The sequence below is a fragment of the Malaclemys terrapin genome, chromosome 12 (genome assembly GCF_027887155.1).
Source record: "Malaclemys terrapin pileata isolate rMalTer1 chromosome 12, rMalTer1.hap1, whole genome shotgun sequence".
Lineage (NCBI taxonomy): Eukaryota > Metazoa > Chordata > Testudines > Emydidae > Malaclemys > Malaclemys terrapin.
In genome coordinates, this window is record NC_071516.1 from 39,862,886 (window position 1) to 39,887,846 (window position 24,961).

Genomic DNA, 24,961 nt, shown 5'->3' on the forward strand with positions numbered 1-24,961 from the left:
CAGCTCATCATTTCATGTACAACAGTCAATGGAAAGTCAAAACAATGTGACTGAGTTTATTCTTTTGGGACTTTCCAATGACCCGCTGCTCAAGATTTTCCTCTTCCTGGTATTTTTAGTTATTTACTTATTTACGCTGGTGGGGAATATGGTGATCATGCTGGCAATAAGGACTGATTCTCAGCTTAATTCACCCATGTACTTCTTCCTCTTCTGCCTGTCCTTCCTCGATATCTTCTACTCCTCTGTCACCATCCCCAAGATGCTGGAGAACTTCCTATCAAAGCGGAAAACTATTTCAGTCTATGGCTGCTTTGCACAGATTTTCCTTATTATATTGTCAGGGTGTACTGAAGGATTCATGCTTTCAGTGATGGCTTATGACCGACACGCTGCCATATGTGATCCACTGCACTATGTGAACATCATGAACAAGCGAGTCTGCCGTCAGCTGGTGGCTGGTGCATGGACAATGAGTTTTTTCTTTGCACTTGTCAACACTCTTTTTCTATTAAATGTAAATTTTTGCAGACCAAATGAAGTCAATCATTTCATCTGTGAGCTCCCTTCACTGCTAGCTCTGTCTTGCACCAAGACCTTCATCAATGAAGTGGTTCTTCTTACATCCGTTGTGATATTTGGATTGAGCTCCTTCATCCCCATTTTGGTCTCTTATATTCACATCATCTCCACCATCCTGAGGATACACTCCGCAGAAGGCAGGAGTAAAGCCTTCTCCACTTGCAGCTCCCATCTCACTGTGGTGTGTTTATTGTACCTGGCGGCTCTCTTCCAATATATGAAACCCAATGCAGCACCCTCTGTGATTCTAAATGAACTCTTCTCCATCCAGTACAGCATCTTAACTCCCATGTTAAACCCCATCATTTACAGCCTGAAAAATAAAGAAGTGAAAATGGCTCTGTGGAAAATATACTCAAGTTGTGTTAAAAGAACAGGAGTACTTGTGGCACCTTAGAGACTAACAAATTTATTAGAGCATAAGCTTTCATGGGCTACAGCCCACTTCTTCGGATGCATCCAAAGAAGTGGGCTGTAGCCCACGAAAGCTTATGCTCTAATAAATTTATTAGTCTCTAAGGTGCCACAAGTACTCCTGTTCTTTTTGTGGATACAGACTAACACGGCTGCTACTCTGAAACAAGTTGTGTTAGTGATGTTCGTTAGCTAGCTAATAAAGATGCACAGAAGAACTGAGTGTTTCAATAGCCCGAGCTCATACAATGGACTGAGAATGTGTATTCCTGTAGTTTCATTGAGAAGTACTTTATTTTTCTCTTTAATGATATCTGTGATATCTCTGCAATTTTCTGCAATATCTTTGGGAGATCGTATTGTAGTAAGTTGATGCATCATTTTGGGCCGGGCACTTTCTGTAATTCCATGTGGGAGGGTGACATCAGCCCTGCAGGAACTAAAAATGAGGTGGGGTGGTGATTAGGCAAATTCACTCATGGTGTAACACCTCCAGAGAGGTACCCCCACCTGGAAAGGCTCATGTATACTGGATCAAATTGGATTATCCACCACCTAACAGACTAAGAAAGGACTTTTGGACAAATAGCCTAGGTTTTAACCAATTCAGGGCTTTTCTTCTGATCCAGCAAAGGGACAGGGCTTTCAGTTTCTGGGGGCCCCAAATCCTTCCTAGCAGGGGGTCGAAGGACTTTGGCCTACTGAGGCCCCATAAGACTGAAGGGTGACCTCTGGTAAACTGTTAACATACATATAGGGAATTTAATTTTTGTATGTGTTTTCTCTGTAAGAATAAATGTACGTGCTTGGAAAGGGATGTGCTGTCTTACAACTGCTGTCAATTATTTTCTTCATAAGCCTCTGGAGAGAAAGCAAAACACAGAGGCAGGCCTGCTTAGGCAGTCTGGCTTGCTAGGGATTTCATAGTGTAGGCAGGGACAATGCAATCTGGAAAACCCCTTGTCAAGTAGGATTGGGACCTGGGCCTCTGCCCAAGAGAGATGATCGCTGGAAACCTAGAGTGGGTGCCCTCAAGGGGCCATGGAGGGGGAACACAGGTGCATTTGCCCTGAACTGTATCAACAACCTTTGAGGTAGAAAGGACTCGGCAATACCCAGCCTGTATATTATGGCTTGAGCAAGTGTCTCTAAAGAGAAATGTGACATTAGGAAGTCTGTCTGCCAGACTTTCATCTTCACTCTCCTCAGTTTTTACACATGCACTTTGTGGTGAATGAGTGAGAAAGGACCTGACTACAAACTGACCCTACCTCCTCCCTTGATACACCCCCAACTGTCCCCTGAGATCCCTTCTGCAGAACAGAATTTGCAAAAACCTGCTATGTTCTACCCCAACTTATGCAACTGATGGGGCCCTATGTGCATAAATGTACTTGGATCAACATGTGATATTTTAAGTGAAATACTGACACAAAGGGAGTTTGCTTTGCAGGCGAAAGGAGGCAAAAGATGGAAATCTGACTCAACCTGCTCTATCCACTGGACAGTCCCCACCCACTCTTTCCTCATAACGTAGAGTGAATTTGTATGTGGTGTTGTAAGGCAGGAAGGATGGTTGGAGCATTACAGAGCTAGCTAGATGCTTGGGAGACTTACAGGCCATTCAACTCCCATGTGATGTTCAGCAAATCACATAGGGGCAGATTTTCAAAGGTATTTAGGTGACTGAAGTTGCAGATAGCCACCTGTTTTTCTAAAGCTTCATTTGAAAGCAATGAAATTTAAGCACGTAGGGCCTAGTGGGATTTTTTTAAATACCTGGTCACCAGGCATGTTTGAAAACCTCGCTAGTCACCTACCTGCAATAGTAGGCCAAACACCTCTGAACATGTTTACAAATCTGGCCCTTCGTCTCTCTCCGGGCATTAGGCTATAACAGTAACTGCCTATCTCACAGAAGCATGATGAGGACGAAGACATTGAAGACTGTGAAGTGCTCAGATAATACCATAAAGAAGGTTATGTAGGCATAGACCATAGACAGATAAGTGTGTTTTGGATATTATGCATATGTCTACACTGCATACTTACCCCAGGCTCAGATTCAGGGTTAAGCCCAAGCCCAAGCCCAACCCCCTTACGATCCACACACAAATCAGTTTGACTTCAGTCAGCAATCCCTCAGGATTCAATCCTGCAGAGTCTGGAATGGGCGTGGGTCTGCACCTGAGTCCCATTGCAATATGGGCCCAACCCCTATCACTTTGCAGCATGGACGCAGCTCAGGCCACAGACCCAAATCAGAAGGTCTGCATAATGCAGTATGGATGCATTATCCTGGTTGTGAGAACCAGGTAAACCCAGGTTTACAATGCAATGTGGATGCTTAAGTGTGGGCTTGGAAACATTAAATCTACAAGCCCAGATCCCAGAGACCTGAGTTTACAATGCAGTGTAGACATGCCCTAGGAGTCCAGATTTCCATTATTGTCTCAGAGAGAAAATACTTCCTAGAGACAAGAGCTGGGAACTGGGAGCTAATACCCTTCTGGACCAAATTTTCAAATTACATCAGAAGAAGGAAGCCTGTTAAACAAACAGTGGGACCACCGAGAACACAGTGCTAAAGTAGCACTCAAGGAGGATGAGGACATTGCTGAGAAACCAAATGAATTATTTGCACCGGTCTTTACAGGTGAGGATGTCAGGGAGATTCCCCAACCTGAGCCATTCTTTTTAGGTGACAAATCTGAGGAACTGTCCCAGATGGAGGTGTCATTAGAGGAGGTTTTGGAACAAATTGATACACTAAACAGTAATAAGTCACCAGGACCAGATGGTACTCACCAAAGAGTTCAGAAGGAACTCAAATATGAAATTGCAGAACTACTAACTGTATTATTTAACCTATCATTTAAATCAGCTTCTGTACCAAATGTTTGGAGTGTAGGTAATGTGATATCATTTTTTTAAAAAGGCTCCAGAGGCGACCTCGGCAATTACAGGCTGGTAAGCCTAACCTCAGTACCAGGCAATTTGGTAGAAACTATAGTAAAGAACAGAATTATCAGACACATAGACAAACACAGTTTGTTAGGGAAGAGTCAACATGGTTTTTGTAAAGGGAAATCATGCCTCCCCAATCTACTAGAATTCTTTGAGGGAATCAAAAAGTATGCGGATAAAGGTGATCCAGCGGATAGAGTGTACTTAGATTTTCAGAAAGTCTTTCACAAGGTCCCTCACCAGAGGCTCTTAAACAAAGTAAGCTGTCATGGGATAAAAGGAAAGGTCCTCTCATGGATCAGTAACTTTTTAAAAGACAAAAACAAAGTTTAAGAATAAATGGTCAGTTTTCAGAATGGAGAGAGGTAAATAGTGATGTCCCTCAGAGGTCTGTATTGGGACCAGTATTGCTCAACATATTCATAAATGATCTAGAAAAAGGGGTAAACACTGAGGTGGCAAAATTGGAAGATGATACAAAACTACCCAAGATAGTTAAGTCCAAAGCAGACTGTGAAGAGTTACAAAGGGACCTCACTAAAATGGGTGACCGGGCAACAAAATGTCAGATGAAATTCAATGTTGATAAATGCAAAGTAATGGACATTGGAAAACATAATCCCAACTATACATATACAATGATGAGGTCTAAATTAGCTGTTACCATTCAAGAAAGAAATCTTGGAGTCAGTGTGGATAGTTCTCTGAAAACATCCACTGAATGTGCAGTGGCAGTCAAAAAAGCTAACAGAATGTTGGGAATCATTAGGAAAGGGATAGATAATAAGACAGAAAATATTATGTTGCCTCTATATAAATCCATGGTACACCACATCTTGAATACTGTGTGCAGATGTGGTTAACCCATTTTCAAAAAAGATATGTTGGAATTGGAAAAGGTTCAGAATAGGGCAACAAAATGATATGGGGTATGGAATGGCTTCTGTATGAGTAGAGATTAATAAGAGTGGGACCTTTCAGCTTGGAAAAGAGACGGCTAAGGGGAGATATGATTGAAGTCTATAAAATCATTAATGGTGTAGGGAAAGTAGATAAGGAATTGAACTGGCTAACCTAGTGAGGAGGGCTTTAAACTAGGTTCACCGGGGGAAGGAGACCAAAGCCCTGAGGTAAGTGGGGAAATGAGATCCTGGGAGGAAGCACAAGCAGGAGAGCGCAAGAGGGGAGGACTCCTGTCTCATGCTGAGAAAGAGGGACGATCATTGAGTTATCTTAAGTGCCTATACACAAATGCAAGAAGCCTGGGAAACAAGCAGGGAGAACTGGAAGTCCTGGCACAGTCAGGGAACTATGATGTGATTGGAATAACAGAGACTTGGTGGGATAACTCACATGACTGGAGTACTGTCATGGATGGATATAAACTGTTCAGGAAGGACAGGCAGGGCAGAAAAGGTGGGGGAGTTGCGTTGTATGTAAGAGAGGAGTATGACTGCTCAGAGCTCCGGTATGATACTGCAGAAAAACCTGAGAGTCTCTGGATAAAGTTGAGAAGTGGGAGCAACAAGGGTGATGTCGTGGTTGGAGTCTGCTATAGACCACCAGACCAGGGGGATGAGGTGGACGAGGCTTTCTTCTGGCAACTAGCAGAAGTTGCTAGATCGCAGGCCCTGGTTCTCATGGGAGACTTTAATCACCCTGATATCTGCTAGGAGAGCAATACAGCGGTGCACAGGCAATCCAGGAAATTTTTGGAAAGCGTAGGGGACAATTTCCTGGTGCAAGTGCTGGAGGAACCAACTAGGGGCAAAGCTTTTCTTGACCTGCTGCTCAGAAACAGGGAAGAACTAGTAGGGGAAGCAAAAGTGGATGGGAACCTGGGAGGCAGTGACCATGAGATGGTCGAGTTCAGGATCCTGACACAAGGAAGAAAGGAGAGCAGCAGAATATGGACCCTGGACTTCAGAAAAGCAGACTTTGACTCCCTCAGGGAACAGATGGGCAGGATCCCCTGGGAGAATAACATGAAGGGCAAAGGGGTCCAGGAGAGCTGGCTGTATTTTAAAGAATCCTTATTGAGGTTGCAGGAACAAACCATCCCGATGTGTAGAAAGAATAGTAAATATGGCAGGCGACCAGCTTGGCTAAACAGTGAAATCCTTGCTGATCTTAAACGCAAAAAAGAGGCTTATAAGAAGTGGAAGATTGGACAAATGACCAGGGAGGAGTATAAAAATATTGCTCAGGCGTGCAGGAGTGAAATCAGGAAGGCCAAATCACACTTGGAGTTGCAGTTAGCAAGAGATGTTAAGAGTAACAAGAAGGGTTTCTTCAGGTATGTTAGCAACAAGAAGAAAATCAAGGAAAGTGTGGGCCCCTTACTGAATGAGGGAGGCAACCTAGTGACCGAGGATGTGGAAAAAGCTAATGTACTCAATGATTTTTTTGCCTCTGTCTTCACGCACAAGGTCAGCTCCCAGATTGCTGCACTGGGCAGTACAGCATGGGGAGAAGGTGACCAGCCCTCTGTGGAGAAAGAAGTGGTTCGGGACTATTTAGAAAAACTGGACGTGCACAAGTCCATGGGGCCGGATGCGCTGCATCCGAGGGTGCTAAAGGAGTTGGCGGGTGATATTGCAGAGCCATTAGCCATTATTTTTGAAAACTCCTGGCGATCGGGGGAGGTCCCAGATGACTGGAAAAAGGCTAATGTAGTGCCCATCTTTAAAAAAGGGAAGAAGGAGGATCCGGGGAACTACAGGCCAGTCAGCCTCACCTCAGTCCCTGGAAAAATTATGGAGCAGGTCCTCAAGGAATCAATTATGAAACATTTAGAGGAGAGGAAAGTGATCAGGAACAGTCAGCATGGATTCACGAAGGGGAAGTCGTGCCTGACTAACCTAATTGCCTTCTATGATGAGATAACTGGCTCTGTGGATGAGGGGAAAGCAGTGGATGTGTTATTCCTTGACTTTAGCAAAGCTTTTGATACTGTCTCCCACAGTATTCTTGCCACCAAGTTAAAGAAGTATGGGCTGGATGAATGGACTGTAAGGTGGATAGAAAGCTGGCTAGATCGTCGGGCTCAACGGGTAGTGATCAATGGCTCCATGTCTAGTTGGCAGCCGGTTTCAAGTGGAGTGCCCCAAGGGTCGGTCCTGGGGCCGGTTTTGTTTAATATCTTTATTAATGATCTGGAGGATGGTGTGGACTGCACTCTCAGCAAGTTTGCAGATGACACTAAACTAGGAGGTGTGGTAGATACACTAGAGGGTAGGGATCGGATACAGAGGGACCTAGACAAATTAGAGGATTGGGCAGAAAAAAACCTGATGAGGTTCAACAAGGACAAGTGCAGAGTCCTGCACTTAGGACGGAAGAATCCCATGCACTGCTACAGACTAGGGACCAAATGGCTAGGTAGCAGTTCTGCTGAAAAGGACCTAGGGGTCACAGTGGACGAGAAGCTGGATATGAGTCAACAGTGTGCTCTTGTTGCCAAGAAGGCTAACGGCATTTTGGGCTGTATAAGTAGGGGCATTGCCAGCAGATCGAGGAACGTGATCGTTCCCCTTTATTCGACATTGGTGAGGCCTCATCTGGAATACTGTGTCCAGTTTTGGGCCCCACACTACAAGAAGGATGTGGAAAAATTGGAAAGAGTCCAGCGGAGGGCAACAAAAATGATTAGGGGTCTGGAGCACATGACTTATGAGGAGAGGCTCAGAGAACTGGGATTGTTTAGTCTCCAGAAGAGAAGAATGAGGGGGGATTTGATAGCAGCCTTCAACTACCTGAAGGGGGGTTCCAAAGAGGATGGAGCTCGGCTGTTCTCAGTGGTGGCAGATGACAGAAGAAGGAGCAATGGTCTCAAGTTGCAGTGGGGGAGGTCCAGGTTGGATATCAGGAAAAACTATTTCACTAGGAGGGTGGTGAAGCACTGGAATGCGTTACCTAGGGAGGTGGTGGAGTCTCCTTCCTTGGAGGTTTTTAAGGCCCGGCTTGACAAAGCCCTGGCTGGGATGATTTAGCTGGGAATTGGTCCTGCTTTGAGCAGGGGGTTGGACTAGATGACCTCTTGAGGTCCCTTCCAACTCTGATATTCTATGATTCTATGATTCTATGTTGTTTACTACTTCTCATAACACAAGAACTAGTGGTCATCAAATGAAATTAATAGGCAGCAGGTGTAAAACAAATAAAAGGAAGTATTTCTTCACACAAGGCACTGTCAACCTGTGGAACTCCTTTCCAGAGGATGTTGTGAAGGCCAAGACCATAACAGGGTTCAAAAAAGAACTAGATAAGTTCATGGAGGATAGGTCCATTAATGGCTATTAGCTAGGATGGGAGGGATGGTGTCCTTAGCCTCTGTTTGCCAGAAGCTGGGTATGGGCGACGGGATGGATCACTCAATGGTTACCTGTTCTGTTCATTCCTTCTGAAGCACATGGCATTGGCCAGTGTCAGAAGACAGCCTAGTAGCTAAGGTATTCTTCTGTGATATGGGAGACCTCAGTGCCAATCCTGCCTCCTTATGAGGCACAGGATGTAACACCCTTCAAGACCAGAACCTGGGACAAAAGGGGCTGGGGGTTACTGATGCTTTCATATTGCCATTGAAAGTTTATGGAAGTACGGCTCAGCAGTGCCTGAGTGCTGGCCCCTCACAGCCCACTGATTGGCTGATACTAATATTTAAAACAGGGAGCCATGACGGCGGGGGGGGTTGGGTGTCGGGGCGCTCTCTGAGCAACAGTGCAGACTGCCTGACTCTCTCTGCTCCAGACTTTGCTTCCTGTAGGCACTATACTCTGGTTTCTGACTCTAGTTTGTCCTTGACTTTGCTACTTGCTTGCTGTCTATAACCTGGCACCTGACCCCAACTTCCTGATATCCTGACCTGGCTCAACCCTGACTGCTCTTTGCCTGCTACCTGCAACTTGGTGCCTGACCCTGACTTCCTGGCAATCTGACCCGGCTCACTCCTGACCCCGTTACTCATCACCTTCCAGTGCACACAGGCTACCCTTGTCACAGCCCTGACACAGAGGGGGGAATTAAACCTGGATCTTCCACATCCCAGTGTCCTAACCACTGGGGTAAAGATTACAAGAAGTGCTGTTTTCTGAAAGGCCCCTAAGTCCCCTCCACCTCTCACAAATTTGTCAACACTATTTGGCAAATTCAAGTAAAATTTGTGAATAGTTTAGTTTGAATGAATTTGCATTTTTCCACAAATAATCATCCAACATTTCCCCCCAGCTCTACAAAGGGGTAACGGGATGAAACTTCATGGCCTGTATTATACAGGATGAGATCAGCCTAAATAATCTAGTTGTCCCTTTTGGCCTTAAACACTATAAAGCCTATGAAAACATGACATTTCCTATCCTCCTCATATGTTTAAATGACTACATTAAACTAAGAAGAGTAACATTATCTTCTTTTGGCCTTTGTTTCCCTCCCACCATTTGTCTGTGTTGTCTATTTCCATTATAAGTAGGCTTGGCAGAATTTGATTTAGTTTTTTAAAACTTCAACAAATAAAATTGATGCTTATTTTAATCACTTTTTTCATTTTTATTGATTTTTATGTTTTCACAATTGCAGGAAACTATTGGGTGAGATATTGGGCGGGGTCAGACAATAGAAAACTGAAATTCAAAAATTTAAAGCTCTATGAACATTAAAACACAAATTGTTAACATCTTATGTCAAAATACGCAAAGTAAATACCCTTAACTTGAACGCTAAGCTCTCAAGCAGCATTTTTCTTATTTTCTCTATCTGTAAATTTCCATTATTATCAATGGAAATATTGTTGGCCCATTTGTGTGTATTCAGTGAAATTGACCTTTATTGACATTACTGCTAAAAATCTGAACTTTCCAAGCCTACCTACAAGCTCTTTTGGGCATGGTTTGTCTCTCACCATGTGTTTGTACAGAACCCAGCACAACAGGGCAATGGTCTTAAGTAGAGCATCTGGGTGCTATGGTAATGCAAAATCATTATGATGATATAAACATGCCTGTTAATTTTCATTCCAATGCCATCATGTTCAAACGAATTATATTCTAAACTTTTTTTCTATTAAAATGTGAACCAGGAGCTCCTGGGTTATATTCCACTGACAGGCTGTGTGACCTTGGGGAAATCACTTCACCTCTCTGTGCCTCAGTTTCCATTTTCTCCCTTTGTCTGCCCTCTCTATTTAGACTGTAAACTGATTGGTGCAGGGACTCTCTCTCACCCTGTTTCCATACAGAGTATAGTACAATGGTCTCCAGATCTCAGCAAGGGCCTCTGGGTGCTATACTAATATATGGGCTGGAGTTGACTTAGACTACTTCTAAAATCTCTCACTAGATGAATATCAATAGCAGAAGGTGTTAGTAATAATAATAATAATAATTAATAAATTACAATAGTAATGGAATGGTCAACGTATTTTTTTTTCATATTCAACATTATCATTTAACAGAGGAGTTGCCTCTTTCTAAATGTGTTTTTTGTAAGATCTGCTTTAGTTCAAGCACAAGTAGTAGATTTGAAGCAGCAATTAAGTTGTAGAAGTCCTATGGCCTGTGTTAAACAAGAGATTAAACTAGCAGATCACAGTGGTCCCTTCTGGTCTTAAATTCTATGAATTATTGTCTCCTTCCATCCATTTCCCTTAATAATGTTTCTTTCTCATTTCTTACCCTTTGCTCCTTTCTAGTGATCACATAAAGCCAACAGAATTTCTTTGACATGAACTGTATTCTCAGTCTCTTCTTTTTGCTTTTATATCATGATCCATTTCCAAATGCTTCCTGTCTGTCAGTCAAAATGGTATTTGTCCCATCTGCAACTGCTATTCACAAATAGCTCCAACAGCCAGAGATGGGGCACTAGAGGGGGAGGGCTCTGAGTTACTACAGATAATTCTTTCCCAGGTGTCTGGTTGGTGGGTCTCCCACATACTCAGGGTCTAACTCATTGCCATATTTGGGGTTGAGAAGAAATTGTATCCCAGGTCAGATTGGCAGATTGGGGGTTTATTGCCTTCCTTTACAGCACAAGGCACTGGTCAGACTAGAGGATCATGATAGCCTTAAAGTCTGTGTCTAAAATTGCTAAACCAAAACAGCTCAAATAGCCATGTCGGGACACTTGAAATTTGGATGGGATCACAGTGCCCTGCAGAGATTTGCCTCTCTATTGTTAATTCATCAGCAAGTAACACATGTAGGCCCCAGTCCTAGTAACACTGAGGCCAAAGGGAGCTTGTTTTTTTTAAATCAGAATGGTTGGGGCCCATTGTTTGGGATTACAATGTCTAGCGAGGTAGCTAAACGCTTCCAAGCAAGGTAGAGTATGATCACACAACAACCAGTGATAAATATAAACCTCCCATCATTCATGTGAGGTAGGGAGAAGGGATTATCCCTCTGTTAAATGGAGGGCAACTGAGGCAAAAGAAGCTGGACCTCAGATGCTGTAAAACTACCTACCTAAATGTTCCAGGTATTTACGTAGACCTCATCACTGTAGTCTCTGAGCATCTCTCAGCCATGAACAGACTTTAATGTCACCACACTCTTGTAAGGGTGAGAAGTGCAATGATCCCTATTTTACATATGGGGAAACTGAGGCACGGGGAAGTTTAAGTGATTTACATACAGTCACACAAGGAGCCCATTGACACCAGCTGGGGATCTGGCCCCCTTGACTTCAACGGACCTGAAGCCAGTTTCTACCAGCTGAAGGTCTGTGCTGCCACATAATTTAAGGTTGTGGTTTTTCTAGCCTGCTTGTGGGATTTAGAGACACAATTCCCATTAATTTTAATTTGTAAACTTCAACTTTAGTCACCTTCTCAGTGCCCCATGCAGGGTCAGCGGCAAAGCCAGGAACAGCTGAGAGGTCTGAGGGTCAGTCAAGTGCCTTAAACCCAGGATAAATCAGCTTTAGTCTCTATGCAGGAATAACTGGGTGTCAGTGTTATGCCCTGCTGGTGTGTGTGTGTACTTGACTAACAGAGAGTCAGGAGCACTGTAAGTGTTGTGTGTGATATCTCAGGACTGAGGCATCTCACCAAAGCTGTGAAGGAAGCCAACACTGGGATACCAGAGGGATTGTGTGTTAGGAATAATGAACTTCAGCAGAGATGTGTGTGGGGCAGCCCGGGGCTGGGATAGCAGGGGGCTGCAGACTAGGACTCAGGGGCAATAACAGAACTGTGCGTGTGTGAACGATGGATACCAGTCATAATATACCATCTCTTGGCAAGGGGCTGGTGCAATGCAGCCCTACGGCTGCCAGCCCCATGGCTATTACTTATGCTACACCGTCTACCGCCAAAAGGCAGTTAGCAGCTGCTGCTGTGTAGCAATGCAGTCCCACGGCTGCCGGCACCCAGAGGACATATGGTGACGGTGAGCTCAGCTGAGCTGAGCGGGCTCCATGCTTGCCGTGGTATGTTGTCTGCACAGGTAACCCAGGTAAAAAGGCGCGAATCTATTGTCTGCCGTTGCTGTGACGAGGGGGGAGGGGCCTGACGACATGTACCCAGAACCGCCCGCGACACTGTTTTTGCATCATCCGGGCACTGGGATCTCAACCCAGAATTCCAAGGGGCGGCGGAGACTGCGGGAACTGTGGGATAGCTGTGGGATAGCTACCCATAGTGCAATGCTCAGGAAGTCGACGCTACCCTCGTACTGTGGACGCGGTCCGCCGACTTGAGCACCTAGAGCATTTTATGTGGGGACACACACAATCGGCTGTTTACAACCGGTTTCAATAAAACCGGCTTCTATAAATTCGAACTAATTTCGTAGTGTAGACATACCCTGAGGGTGCTGAGGGAGTTGGCTGATGTGATTGCAGAGCCATTAGCCATTATTTTTGAAAACTTGTGGCTATTGTTGCAGGTCCCAGACAATTGAAAAAAGGCAAATATAGTGCCAACCGTCATAAACATACAGCTAGGGGTAGCATAAAATCCCTCTTTACCCTGTAAAGGGTTAATTCCTCTTTTACCTGTGTCATAACTATAAAGGGAAGGGTAACAGCCCTCCTGTGTACAGTACTATAAAATCCCTCCTGGCCAGAGACTCCAAAATCCTTTTACCTGTAAAGGGTTAAGAAGCTCAGGTAACCTGGATGACATCTGACCCAAAGGACCAATAAGGGGACAAGATACTTTCAAATCTTGGTGGGGGGAAGGCTTTTGTTTGTGCTCTTTGTTTTGGGGGTTGTTCGCTCTTGGGACTGAGAGGGACCAGACATCAATCCAAGCTCTCCAAATCTTTCTGAACAAGTCTCTCATATTTCAAACTTGTAAGTAAACAGACAAGCAAGGTGTGTTATTTTTATCTTTGTTTTCTCAACTTGTAAATGTACCTTTTCGCTAGAGTGTTTATCTCTGTTTGCTGTAACTTTGAACCTAAGGCTAGAGGGGATTCCTCTGGATATTTAAGTTTGATTACCCTGTAAAGTTAGTTTCCATCCTGATTTTACAGAGATGATTTTTACCTTTTTCTTTAATTAAAAGCCTTCTTTTTAAGAACCTGATTGATTTGTCCTTGTTTTTAGATCCAAGGGGGTTGGATCTTGATCCACCAGGAGTTGGTGGGAGGTAGGAGGGGGGATGGTTAATTTCTCCTTGTTTTAAGATCCAAAGGGTTTGGATCTGTATTCACCAGGGAATTGGTGAAGAGTCTCTCAAGGCTACCCAGGGAAGGGAATTAGCACATTTGGGTGTGGTGGCAGCGGACAGATCTAAGCTGGTAGTTAAGCTTAGAAGTTTTCAGGCAGGCCCCCACATTTGTACCCTAAAGTTCAGAGTGGGGAAGCAGCCTTGACATGGTGGCAGAGCGGTGGGATAATTTTAAACCAAAAGCCAGTAAGATTTTTTTTCTCCTTTCTAGCTGTAGGTAGATGCATATCTTATCTCTCCTTGCCTGAAGGCAGAGGTGTTAAGTTTTTTTAACAAGGGTCTTTGTTAAGAGAAGGAGTCAAGCAGTGAGCAAACAGCTGGCAAAAAAAATTTACAAGCTGAATTGTTTTTTTTTCTTTCTATCTCTCGGGGAATAGCTAGTTAGAAAGTCTCTGTTGCCTGAGCTGAGTGCATCCCAGTTTCAGTCAACTGCAGAGGGGTGTGGCCCAGCACAAGAAAACAGGAAAATGACTACCAAAGAAGTAGCTAACAAACTAGAACTGGCCAGACTAGAAGCAGAAGAAAATGAAAAAAAAAAAAAAAAACATCAGAGACTGCTTCAATTAAAAAAACTCGAGAAAGAAGCTGAAGAGAAAGCCAAAGAGGAGGCCCACAGGAGAGCTATGGAGCTGAAAGAAAAAGAGATGGAGGAGAGGGAAAAAGAGACGAAGCATGAACTGGAATTAGCAAGGGCTAGGCCAGATATACCAGCCAATCCTAGCAACCCCTCTCCACGTACCCCTTCCCATCCCAGAAAATTCACCACCTACAAGGCAGACAATGATACTGAGGCCTTCGTAGAAAATTTTGAAAGGGCCTGCCTTGGGTACAGCATCACTACAGACCAGTACATGGTACAGCTGAGGCCACAGCTCAGTGGACCCTTAGCAGAGGTGGCTGCTGAAATGCCTAAGGAACACATGAACAGTTATGAACTTTTTAAAAACAAGGCCACAATCAGAAAAGGGCTAACACCCGAGCATGCCCGTTGGTGGTTCAGAGCCCTAAGGTGGAAACCAGACGTGTCATTTACCCGACATGCCTACCACATTGACAAAAATTGTGATGCCTGGGTATCAGGAGCAAATGTTAAATCTCTGGAAGATCTGGTTCCCCTAGTAAAAATGGAGCAGTTTTTAGAGGGTGTTCCTGAGGAAATAGAAAGGTACATTCTAGATGGGAAGCCCAAAACTGTAACCTAGGTGGGGGAGATTGGAGCCAAATGGGTGGAGGTGGCAGAAAAGAAAAAAACTAGTAGCAGTTGGAGCGAATATCAGAAGGGGCAACCCAAAACAAAACCTTACCACCAGGGACAACCCAAGTCCCTACCCACATTCCAAGGGAAACCCCAGACGCCTTCTCACCCCACCACACCAGTCCCCACCAACCAACATCGCCCCAGTGATACCTTAGCAGGGCGATGTTTTAAAGGTAATGAACTGGGACATATAAAGGCCCACTGCCCCAAGAACCCCAACCGATTACAGTTCATTACACCACACTCACACTAAAGATCCCCAGGCCCAGATGCCTCTCTCATACCCTCGGAGTATGGGAAACCTTGAGAGTTGGCGGAAAGAAGTTCATCGCTTGGAGAGACACTGGGGCACAAGAGTCAACTATCCACCAATCCCTAGTGGACCCCAAACTCATCAACCCGGAGGCTCCAGTGACAATTCAACCCTTCATGTCACAGTCTGCAAAATTGCCTACAGCCAAGTTGCATGTCCAGTACAAGGGCTGGTCAGGAATGTGGACTTTTGCAGTCTATGACAATTATCCCATCCCCATGCTGCTGGGGGAAGACTTGGCCAACCATGTGAAACTAGCCAAGAGGGTGGGAATGGTCACCCGCAGCCAGGCTAAGCAAGCTTTCACCCCCATCCCAGTTTCTGAGCTGTCCCCCAGGGCCCCGTCTGTGTTACCAGAAACCCAGCCAAAGGTGGTGGAACCAGATTCCCTGCCAATGACTGCAACAGCCATAGTGGATCTAATCCCAGAGACCCAGCCAAAGTCAGTCCCAGAACCGGAACTAGCAACACAACCAGTGCCATAACCGGCAACAAAACCAGCACCAGAACCATTGCCAGCGCTGAGTACAGCATTTGCAAACCTGTCTACAACTCCAACGCCAGGGGGCACAAGTGAGCCTCAACTGGCAGAAGCAGCAGATAACCCTACCCAAGAGGCTCAGCCAGAGCCTGAAATACAACATAGTGCACCAGTGGACAGCGGCTCACAGTCAACGGAAACAGCCCCAGCACCTGCATCGCTTCCAGAGGGACCAAGCCCAAGTCCACAGTCCAAGGAGGAACTGAAGTCTCCAGCATCAAGGGAACAGTTCCAGGCCGAGCAGGAAGCAGATGACAGCCTTCAGAAAGCTTGGGTGGCGGCACGGAGCACCCCACCACCTCTCAGCTCTTCTAACCGATCCCGGTTTGTTGAGGAACAAGGACTTTTATACAAGGAGACTCTTTCTGGTGGGCACCAGGAGGACTGGCATCCTCAAAGACAGTTGGTAGTTCCCACTAAGTATCGGGTAAAGCTCTTGAGCTTAGCCCATGATCATCCCAGTGGCCATTCTGGGGTGAACAGAACCAAAGACCGGTTGGGGAAGTCCTTCCACTGGGAGGGAATGGGCAAGGACGTTGCTAATTATGTCCGGTCTTGTGAGGTGTGCCAACGAGTGGGAAAGCCCCAAGACCAGGTCAAAGCCCCTCTCCAGCCACTACCCATAATTGAGGTCCCATTTCAGCGAGTAGCTGTAGATATTCTGGGTCCTTTCCCAAAGAATATACCCAGAGGAAAGCAGTACATACTGACTTTCATGGATTTTGCTACCCGATGGCCGGAAGCAGTACCCTTAAGCAACACCAGGGCTAAAAGTGTGTGCCAGGCATTAACAGACATTTTTGCCAGGGTAGGTTGGCCCTCCGATATCCTTACAGATTCAGGAACTAATTTCCTGGCAGGGACCATGAAAAACCTGTGGGAAGCTCATGGGGTGGATCACTTGGTTGCCACCCCTTACCACCATCAAACCAATGGCCTGGTGGAGAGGTTTAATGGAACTCTGGGGACCATGATACGTAAATTTGTAAATGAACACTCCAATGATTGGGACCTAGTGTTGCAGCAGTTGCTTTTTGCCTACAGGGCTGTACCACATCCCAGTTTAGGGTTTTCACCATTTGAACTTGTGTATGGCCGTGAGGTTAAGGGGCCATTACAGTTGGTGAAGCAGCAATGGGAGGGGTTTACGCCTTCTCCAGGAACTAACTTTCTAGACTTTGTAAGCAACCTACAAAGCACCCTCTGACACTCTTTAGCTCTTGCTAAATTAAACCTAAAGGATTCTCAGGAAGAGCAAAAGGCCTGGTATGATAAACATTCCAGAGAACGGTCCTTCGAAGTAGGAGACCTAGTCATGGTCTTAAAGGCGCTCCAGGCCCATAAAATGGAAGCGTCATGGGAAGGACCATTCACGGTCCAGGAGCGCCTAGGAGCTGTTAACTGTCTCATAGCATCCCCCACCTTCAACATAAAGCCTAAGGTATACCATGTTAATTCTCTTAAGCCCTTTTATTCCTGAGAATTAAAAGTTTCCCAGTTTACAGCCCAGGAAACAGATAATGCGGAGTGGCCTGAAGGTGTCTACTACGAAAAAAAAGTAATGGTGGCGTGGAAGAGGTGAACCTCTCCTCGACCCTTGGACAACTGCAGCGGCAGCAGATCAAGGAGCTGTGCACTAGCTTTGCGCCAATATTCTCATCCACTCCAGGACGGACCGAACGGGCATACCACTCCATTGACACAGGTAATGCTCACCCAATTAGAACCACACCCTACCAGGAGTCACATCATGCCCAAAGTGCTATAAACTGGGATATCCAGGACATGCTACAGATGGGTATAATCCGCCCCTCTAAGAGTGCATGGGCATCTCCAGTGGTTCTAGTTCCCAAACCAGATGGGGATATATGCTTTTGCGTGGACTACCGTAAGCTAAAAGCTGTAACTTGTCCTGACAACTATCCAATGCCACGCACAGATGAGCTATTGGAGAAATTGGGACATGCCCAATTCATCTCTATCTTAGACTTAACCAAGGGGTACTGGCAAGTACCACTAGATAAACCCACCAAGGAAAGGTCAGCATTCGTCACCCAAGCAGGGGTGTATGAATTTAATGTACTCCCTTTCGGACTGCGAAATGCACCCGCCACCTTCCAAAGACTTGTAGATGGTCTCCAGATTGGGAGAATCTGCAGTTGCCTACCTCGATGATGTGGCCATTTTTTCTGATTCATGGACAGAAAATCTGGAGCACCTGGAAAAAGTCTTCGAGCTCATCAGGCAGGCAGGACTTAGTGTTAAGGCTAAAAAGTATCAAATAGGCCAAAACAGAGTGACTTACCTGGGGCACCAGGTGGGTCAACGAACTATACATCCCCTACAGGCCAAAGTGGATGCTACCCAAAAGTGGCCGGTTCCAAAGTCAAAGAAACAGGTCCAATCCTTCTTAGGCTTGGCCAGATATTATAGGTTATTTGTACCACACTACAGCCAAATCGCCGCCCCACTTACAGACCTAACCAGAAAGAAACAGCCAAATGCAGTTCGGTGGACTGATGAGTGTCAAAAGGCCTTTAACCAGCTGAAGGTGACAATCATGTCTGACCTGTGCTAAGGGCCCCAAACTTTGACAAACTGTTCCTAGTAACCACAGATGCATCCGAGCGTGGTGTGGGAGCAGTGTTAATGCAGGAAGGACCAGATCAAGAATTTCATCCTGTTGTGTTTCTCAGCAAGAATCTGTCTGAGAGGGAAAGCCACTGGTCAATTAGCGAAAAGGAATGCTACGCCATTGTGTACGGGCTGGAAAAGCTATGCCCGTACGTTTGGGGATGGCGTTTCCAACTACAAACAGACCATGCTGCGCTACAGTGGCTTCATACCGCCAAGGGGAATAACAAAAAACTTCTTCGGGGAGTTTAGCTCTCCAAGATTTTGTTTTTGAAATACAACATATTTCAGGAGCTTCTAACAAAGTGGCTGATGCACTCTCCTGGGAAAGTTTCCCAGAATCAACTGGTTAAACATTGTTCTTGGAATGTGGAACATATTGTTAGTTTTTATATAATCAGTAGTATGTCTAAAGGTGCATGTGTCTTATTAACTCTGTTTTCTCCTAGTGCTCCAAGAAGAAATCACAGCCAGTGTGGAACCGGCTGTCCAACACTATCTGTGATTTGGGGGGCGTGTCATAACGATAAAGGAAGGGTAACAGCCCTCCTGTGTACAGTACTATAAAATCCCTCCTGGCCAGAGACTCTAAAATCCTTTTACCTGTAAAGGGTTAAGAAGCTCAGATAACCTGGCTGACATCTGACCCAAAGGACCAATAAGGGGACAAGATACTTTCAAATCTTGGTGGGGGGAAGGCTTTTGTTTGTGCTCTGTGTTTTGGAATTGTTCGCTCTTGGGACTGAGAGGTTCCAGACATCAATCCAGGCTCTCCAAATCTTTCTGAACAAGTCTCTCATATTTCAAACTTGTAAGTAAACAGCCAGGCAAGGTGTGTTAGTTTTTATCTTTGTTTTCTCAACTTGTAAATGTACCTTTTTGCTAGAGTGTTTATCTCTGTTTGCTGTAACTTTGAACCTAAGGCTAGAGGGGATTCCCCTGCAATCTTTAAGTTTGATTACCCTGTAAAGTTAATTTCCATCCTGATTTTACAGAGATGATTTTTACCTTTTTCTTTAATTAAAAGCCTTCTTTTTAAGAACCGGATTGATTTCTCCTTGTTTTTAGATCCAAGGGGGTTGGATCTTGATCCACCAGGAGTTGGTGGGAGGTAGGAGGGGGGATGGCTAATTTCTCCTTGTTTTAATATCCAAGGGGATTAGATCTGTATTCACCAGGGAATTGGTGAAGAGTCTCTCAAGGCTACCCAGGGAAGGGAATTAGCACATTTGGGAGTCGTGGCAGCGGACCAAATTTAAGCTAGTAGTTAAGCTTAGAAGTTTTCAGGCAGGCCCCCACATTTGTACCCGAAAGTTCGGAGTGGGGAAGCAGCCTTTACAACCTGTAAAGGGTTAAGAAGCTCAGATAACCTGGGTGGCACCTGACCAAAAGGACCAATAAGGGGAGAAGATACTTTCAAATCTGTGGGAAGGTTTTTGGTCTGTGATCCCAGAGTCAACAAGGAAACAGGGCAGGGAAAATACATTTCCCTAAGCAATATCTGAACTAAGCATCTAGTCTTGCAAAAATAGTAAGTAATAGCAAATAAATGTGTTAGATTATCTTTTGTTTTAGCTTGTGAATTTTCCCTGTGCTAAGAGGGAGGTTTATCCCTCTTTTTGTAACTTTAAAGTTTTGCCTAGAGGGGAAATCCTCTTTGTGTTTGGAATCTTTTTGTTACCCTGTAAAGTTATCTTTCATCCTAATTTTACAGAGGTGATTCTTTTATCTTTTTTTTAAATAAACTCCTTTTAAGAACCTGATTGTTTTTCAGTCTCCTGAAGACATAGGGGAGTTGATCTGTGCTCACTTTGTAACCAATTGATTAGAATATTATTCTGAAGCCTGCCCAGGAAAGGGGGTGTAAGGGTTTGGGGGGATATTTGAGGGGAGGTAGGGCTCCAAGTGTCCCTCCCTGAATGTTTATTTAAATCACTTGGTGGTGGCAGCGATACTAAGGGCAAGGAAGGAATTTGTGCCTTCGGAAAGTTTTTAACCTAAGCTGGTAAAAATAAGCTTAGGGGGTCTTTCATGTGGGTCCCCACATCTGTACCCTAAAGTTTAGAGTGGGGAGGGAACCCTGACATCATCTTTAAAAAATGGAAGAAGGAGAACCCGGGGAACTACTGACCAGTCAGGCTCACCTCAGTTCCTGGAAAAATCATAGAGCAGGTCCTCAAGGAAACCATTTTTAAGCACTTGGAGAAGAGGAAGGTGATCAGGAACAGTCAGCATGGATTCACCAAGGGTAAGTCATGTCTGACCAACCTGATTTCCTTCTATGATGAGATAAGTGGCTCTGTGGATATGGGGAAAACAGTGGAGGTGATATATCTTGATTTTAGCAAAGCTTTTGATACAGTCTCCCACAATATTATTGCCAGCAAGATAAAAAAGTATGGTTTGGATGAATGGAGTATCAGGTGGATAGAAAGATGGCTAGATTGTTGGGCTCAACGTATAGTGATCAATGGCTTGATGTCAAGTTGGCAGCCGGGATCAAGCAGAGTGCACCAGGTGTCAGTCCTTGGGCCAGTTTTGTTCAACATCTTTATTAATGATCTGGATGATGGGATGGATTGCACCCTCAGCAAGTTCATAGATGACACTAAGCTGCGGGGAGAGATAGATATGCTAGAGGGTAGGGATAGGGTCCAGAGTGACCTAGACAAATTGGAGGATTGGGACAAAATAAATCTGACGAGGTTCAACAAGGACATGTGCAGAGTCCTGCATTTAGGAGAGAAGAATCCCATGCACCGCTACAGGCTGGGGACCAACTGGCTAAGAAGAATTTTTGCAGAAAAGGACATGGGGATCACAGTGGATGAGAAGCTGGATATGAGTCAGAAGTGTGCCCTTGTTGCCAAGAAGGTTAATGGCATATTGGGCTGCATTAGTAGGAGCATTGCCAGCAGATCGAGGGAAGTGATTATTCCCCTCTATTCAGCACTGGTGAAGCCTCATCTGGAGTATTCTGTCCAGTTTTGGGCCCCCCACTTCAGAAAGGATGTGGACAAATTGGAGAGAATCCAGTGGAGGGCAACAAAAATGATTAGGGGGCTGGGGCACATGACTAATGAGGAGAGGCTGGGGGGAACTGGGCTTGTTTAGTCTGCAGAAGAAAAGAGTGAGGGGGGATTTGATAGCAGCCTTCAACTACCTGAAAGGGCATTCCAAAGAGGATGGAGCCCAGCTGTTCTCTGTGGTGGTATATGACAGAACAAGGAGCAATGGTCTCAAGTTGCAGTGCGGGAGCTCTAACTTGGATATTAGGAAACACTATTTCACTATGAGGATGGTGAAGCAGTGGAATGCGTTACCTAGGGAGGTGGCAGAATCTCCATACTTCAAGGTTTTTAAGGCCTGTCTTGACAAAATCTTGGCTGGGATGATTTAGTTGGTGTTGTTCCTGCTTCGAGCAGGGAGTTGGACTAGATGACCTCCTGACGTCTCTTTCAACCCTAATCTTCTATGATTCTACGATTGTGTTTTACAGACATTGACTTTCTCCCACAAGGAATATAGTCACACACTGTAGATGTATCAGAGAATATTTCTAAACAAATTCATAAGCCATTTCAAAAATTGAAGGGGAAAATAAATCATTACAGAAAAAATAATGGAAAAGTCAGAAACCGAAAATCAAACTGCTGGGGAGAACAATGGACGAAAACTCTTTTTCACTTTTCAGAATTTTTATGATCCTGTTTTGTATTTTTGGACCAGCTTTAATCTACATTGGCACAGCAGCAGAACAAATTGGTGAGGTAATATCTTTTATTGGAGTAACTTCTGTTGATGAGAGAGTCAAGCTTTCAAGGTACACAGAGCTCTTTCTCAAGTCCAGGAAAGGTAGTCAGAGTGTCACAGCTAAACCTATGGTGGAATAGATTGTTTAGCATAAGGACTGGTCTACTCTTGGACCGGGGGATCGATGTAAGATACGCAACTTCAGCTACGGGAATAGCATAGCTGAAGTCGATGTATCTTATTTCGATTTACCTCGGGTCCTCACAGTGCGGGATCGACGGCTGCAGCTCCCCCATTGACTCCGCTACCACCACTCACCCTGGTGGAGTTCCGGAGTCGATGGGAGCGCATTCGGGGATCGATAGATCTCGTCTAGATGAGATGCAATCTATCAATCCCTGATAGATCCATTACTACCCACCGATTCAGCAGGTAGTCTGGACATACCCTAAGTAGTAAATGCATATTGTAAGAAACACTTTAAGATGAAGTGGTCCATTAACACCTCTGCAGTTATAGGACAAAGAAGGGGTTGCCGGTTACAGGTTGTTGTAATAAGCCGTAAATTCTGGGTCTTTATTAAGATTAAGATTTTTAGTGCCCAGCTAAATTATGAATTTAAGCTCCAGGAGTCATCCTTTGAAGTTGTGCAGTTTTCCTGACAAGGACTGAGAGGTCAGACATGGAGTGATCATTTTGTGAAAAGTGGGGAATATAGTGTATTCATCTTTTATCATTTTTCAGTGTGAGTTCATTCAAAAGTGTAGTGATTTTCTGTTTTCATGCACATTGTCTTTATGAAGGCATATATATTGTGAGAGGCATCCATGGATCTTGAGTGTAGAATCCATGGATCTTGAGTGGTGTGTTGTGGGTGGGGGAATTGATCATAGTGGCAGTGGAGATATGTGTGCACGTTTTGCATCTGTTGTTCTGGCAGGGTTTTGAGTTGGTGGCTCCTGGTCTGAGGGCCGATTGCTTATAATCTCCATAATTGCTTATGGAGAGGTTGGGGGCATAGGCGCCGATTCCGTGGGTGCTCTGTGGATGGAGCACTCACGGAAAATAAATAGTGGGTGCTCAGCCCCCACTGGCAGCCCCGCAGATCAGTGCCTCTCCCTCCCCCCCGTGCCTCCTGCCCATCGCAATCAGATGTTCAGCGATGTGCAGGAGGCACTGGGAGGAGAGGGAGGAGCGGGGGCAGGAAGAGGCAGGGAAAGGGGGCAGAATGGGGTGGGCCGGGGGTGGGACGATGTGGGGCAGGGGTGGGAGCTTAGGGGAAGGGGTGGAGTGGGCACGGGAACAAATGAAAAGTTTGGGGGGATCATATGCTCCTCCTCAGATTTCTCTGGACACCTCTAGCTGGGATGCCCAGCAGTGAGGAGGCAGCACTCCCCCTAGGGACAGCACTCTGTTTGTGTGTCCATGCAGCACGTGGAGTTAGGAAACAGCAGGCGGCTGGCTGCTGGCTGAGCTTCTCCCCCCTCTACATGGGGCTGCTTTGCCTTCCCTGCTGCTGGAGTCCCATGCAATGCCTCTGCCTCCATCCTCTGCCTCACTTCCGTGGATGGTCTGCAAAGCAGACAGCAGTGCTGGAATTTCAGCAGCACAGAAGGAGAAACAGCAGCTGTAGAGGTTGGGGGGAGGAGCTCAGCCAGAAGCCAGGTGACTGCTGCTTTCTTTCTCCCATGGCTGCAGAGTCACAGGGAGCATGTTACTGCCAGGGGACCACTGCCTCCTTGCTGCTGGACGTCCCTGCCAGAGGTGTCCCAAGAAATCTGGGGTGCGTGTGACCCTGCCTGCCCCCTCACATTCCCTGTCCTCACACACTTTGTCTCTTTTATACTGGGACCAACCCAGCTACAACAAAACAGCAAAGAGCAGCAGAAGGAAATCAGATGACCCTTATAGAGTTCATCCTGCTGGGATTAAGGAACTTTGTGAGCTGCTGATCCTTCACTTTGTGATATTTCTGGATATCTACATTGATGTTGCAGGCTAGTGTCACCTCATATTATCATTGAATCATAGAATATTAGGGTTGGAAGAGGCCTCAGAAGGTCATCTAGTCTAATCCCCTGCTTAAAGCAGGACCAATCCCCAACTAAATCATCCCAGCCAGGGCTTTGTCAAGCCATACCTTAAAATCCTCAAAGGATGGAGATTCCACCACCGACCTATGTAACCCATTCCACTGCTTCACCATCCTCCTAGTGAAATAGTGTTTCCTAACATCCAACTTAGAGCTCCCCCACTGCAACTTGAGACCAATGCTTCTTGTTCTGTCATCTGCCACTACTGAGAACAGCCTAGCTCCAGCCTCCCTGGAACCCCCCTTAAGGTAGTTGAAGGCTGCTATCAAATCTCCACTCACTCTTCTCTTCTGCAGACTAAATATCCCTGGTTCCCTCAGTCTCTCCTCATAAGTCATGTGCCCCAGCCCCCTAATCATTTTTGTTGCCCTCTGCTGGACTCTCTCCAATTTGTCCACATCCCTTCTGTAGTGGGGGGACCAAAACTGATTGCAATACTCCAGGTGTGGCCTCATCAGTGCCGAATAGAGGGGAATAATCACTTCCCTCAATCTGCTGGCAATATTATCTGTCATCTTATCCAATTTGGAGCCTTCATATGCCCCTGTTCTTCTTCCTGGGGTATTTCTTCTTCCTAGAGATCTGGTACACCACTTCTACTATGCCCAAGATGCTAGGGACTGCTTTTTGTGCCGTGAGGGAAATCTCCTTCTTGGACTGCATTGTCCAGTTTTATTTCTTTGGTTCCATGGCCTTCACTGAATGTAAACTCCTTGTGGTGATGCCTTATGACTGA

The 24,961-nt window shown here is 45.4% G+C and overlaps 1 protein-coding gene across 1 annotated transcript; it reads left to right on the plus strand.

Annotated features, from left to right (window-relative positions):
- Positions 1 to 28: 28 nt before the first annotated feature.
- On the plus strand, positions 29 to 24,961 carry LOC128846010 (olfactory receptor 5B21-like). Its single transcript, XM_054045101.1, has 3 exons — positions 29 to 941; positions 3,533 to 3,652; positions 24,804 to 24,961. Exons 1-3 carry the CDS (start codon positions 29 to 31, stop codon positions 24,959 to 24,961), a joined length of 1,191 nt encoding a protein of 396 aa, XP_053901076.1.

Coding starts and splice junctions, on each gene's coding strand:
- LOC128846010 (XM_054045101.1), top strand. CDS start 29: ATGGAAAGTCAAAACAATGTGACTGAGTTTATTCTTTTGGGACTTTCC. Junction 942..3,532: donor TCTGTGGAAAATATACTCAA/GTTGTGTTAAAA, acceptor AAATTACATCAG/AAGAAGGAAGCCTGTTAAAC. Junction 3,653..24,803: donor ATTTGCACCGGTCTTTACAG/GTGAGGATGTCA, acceptor TCTTCTTCCTAG/AGATCTGGTACACCACTTCT.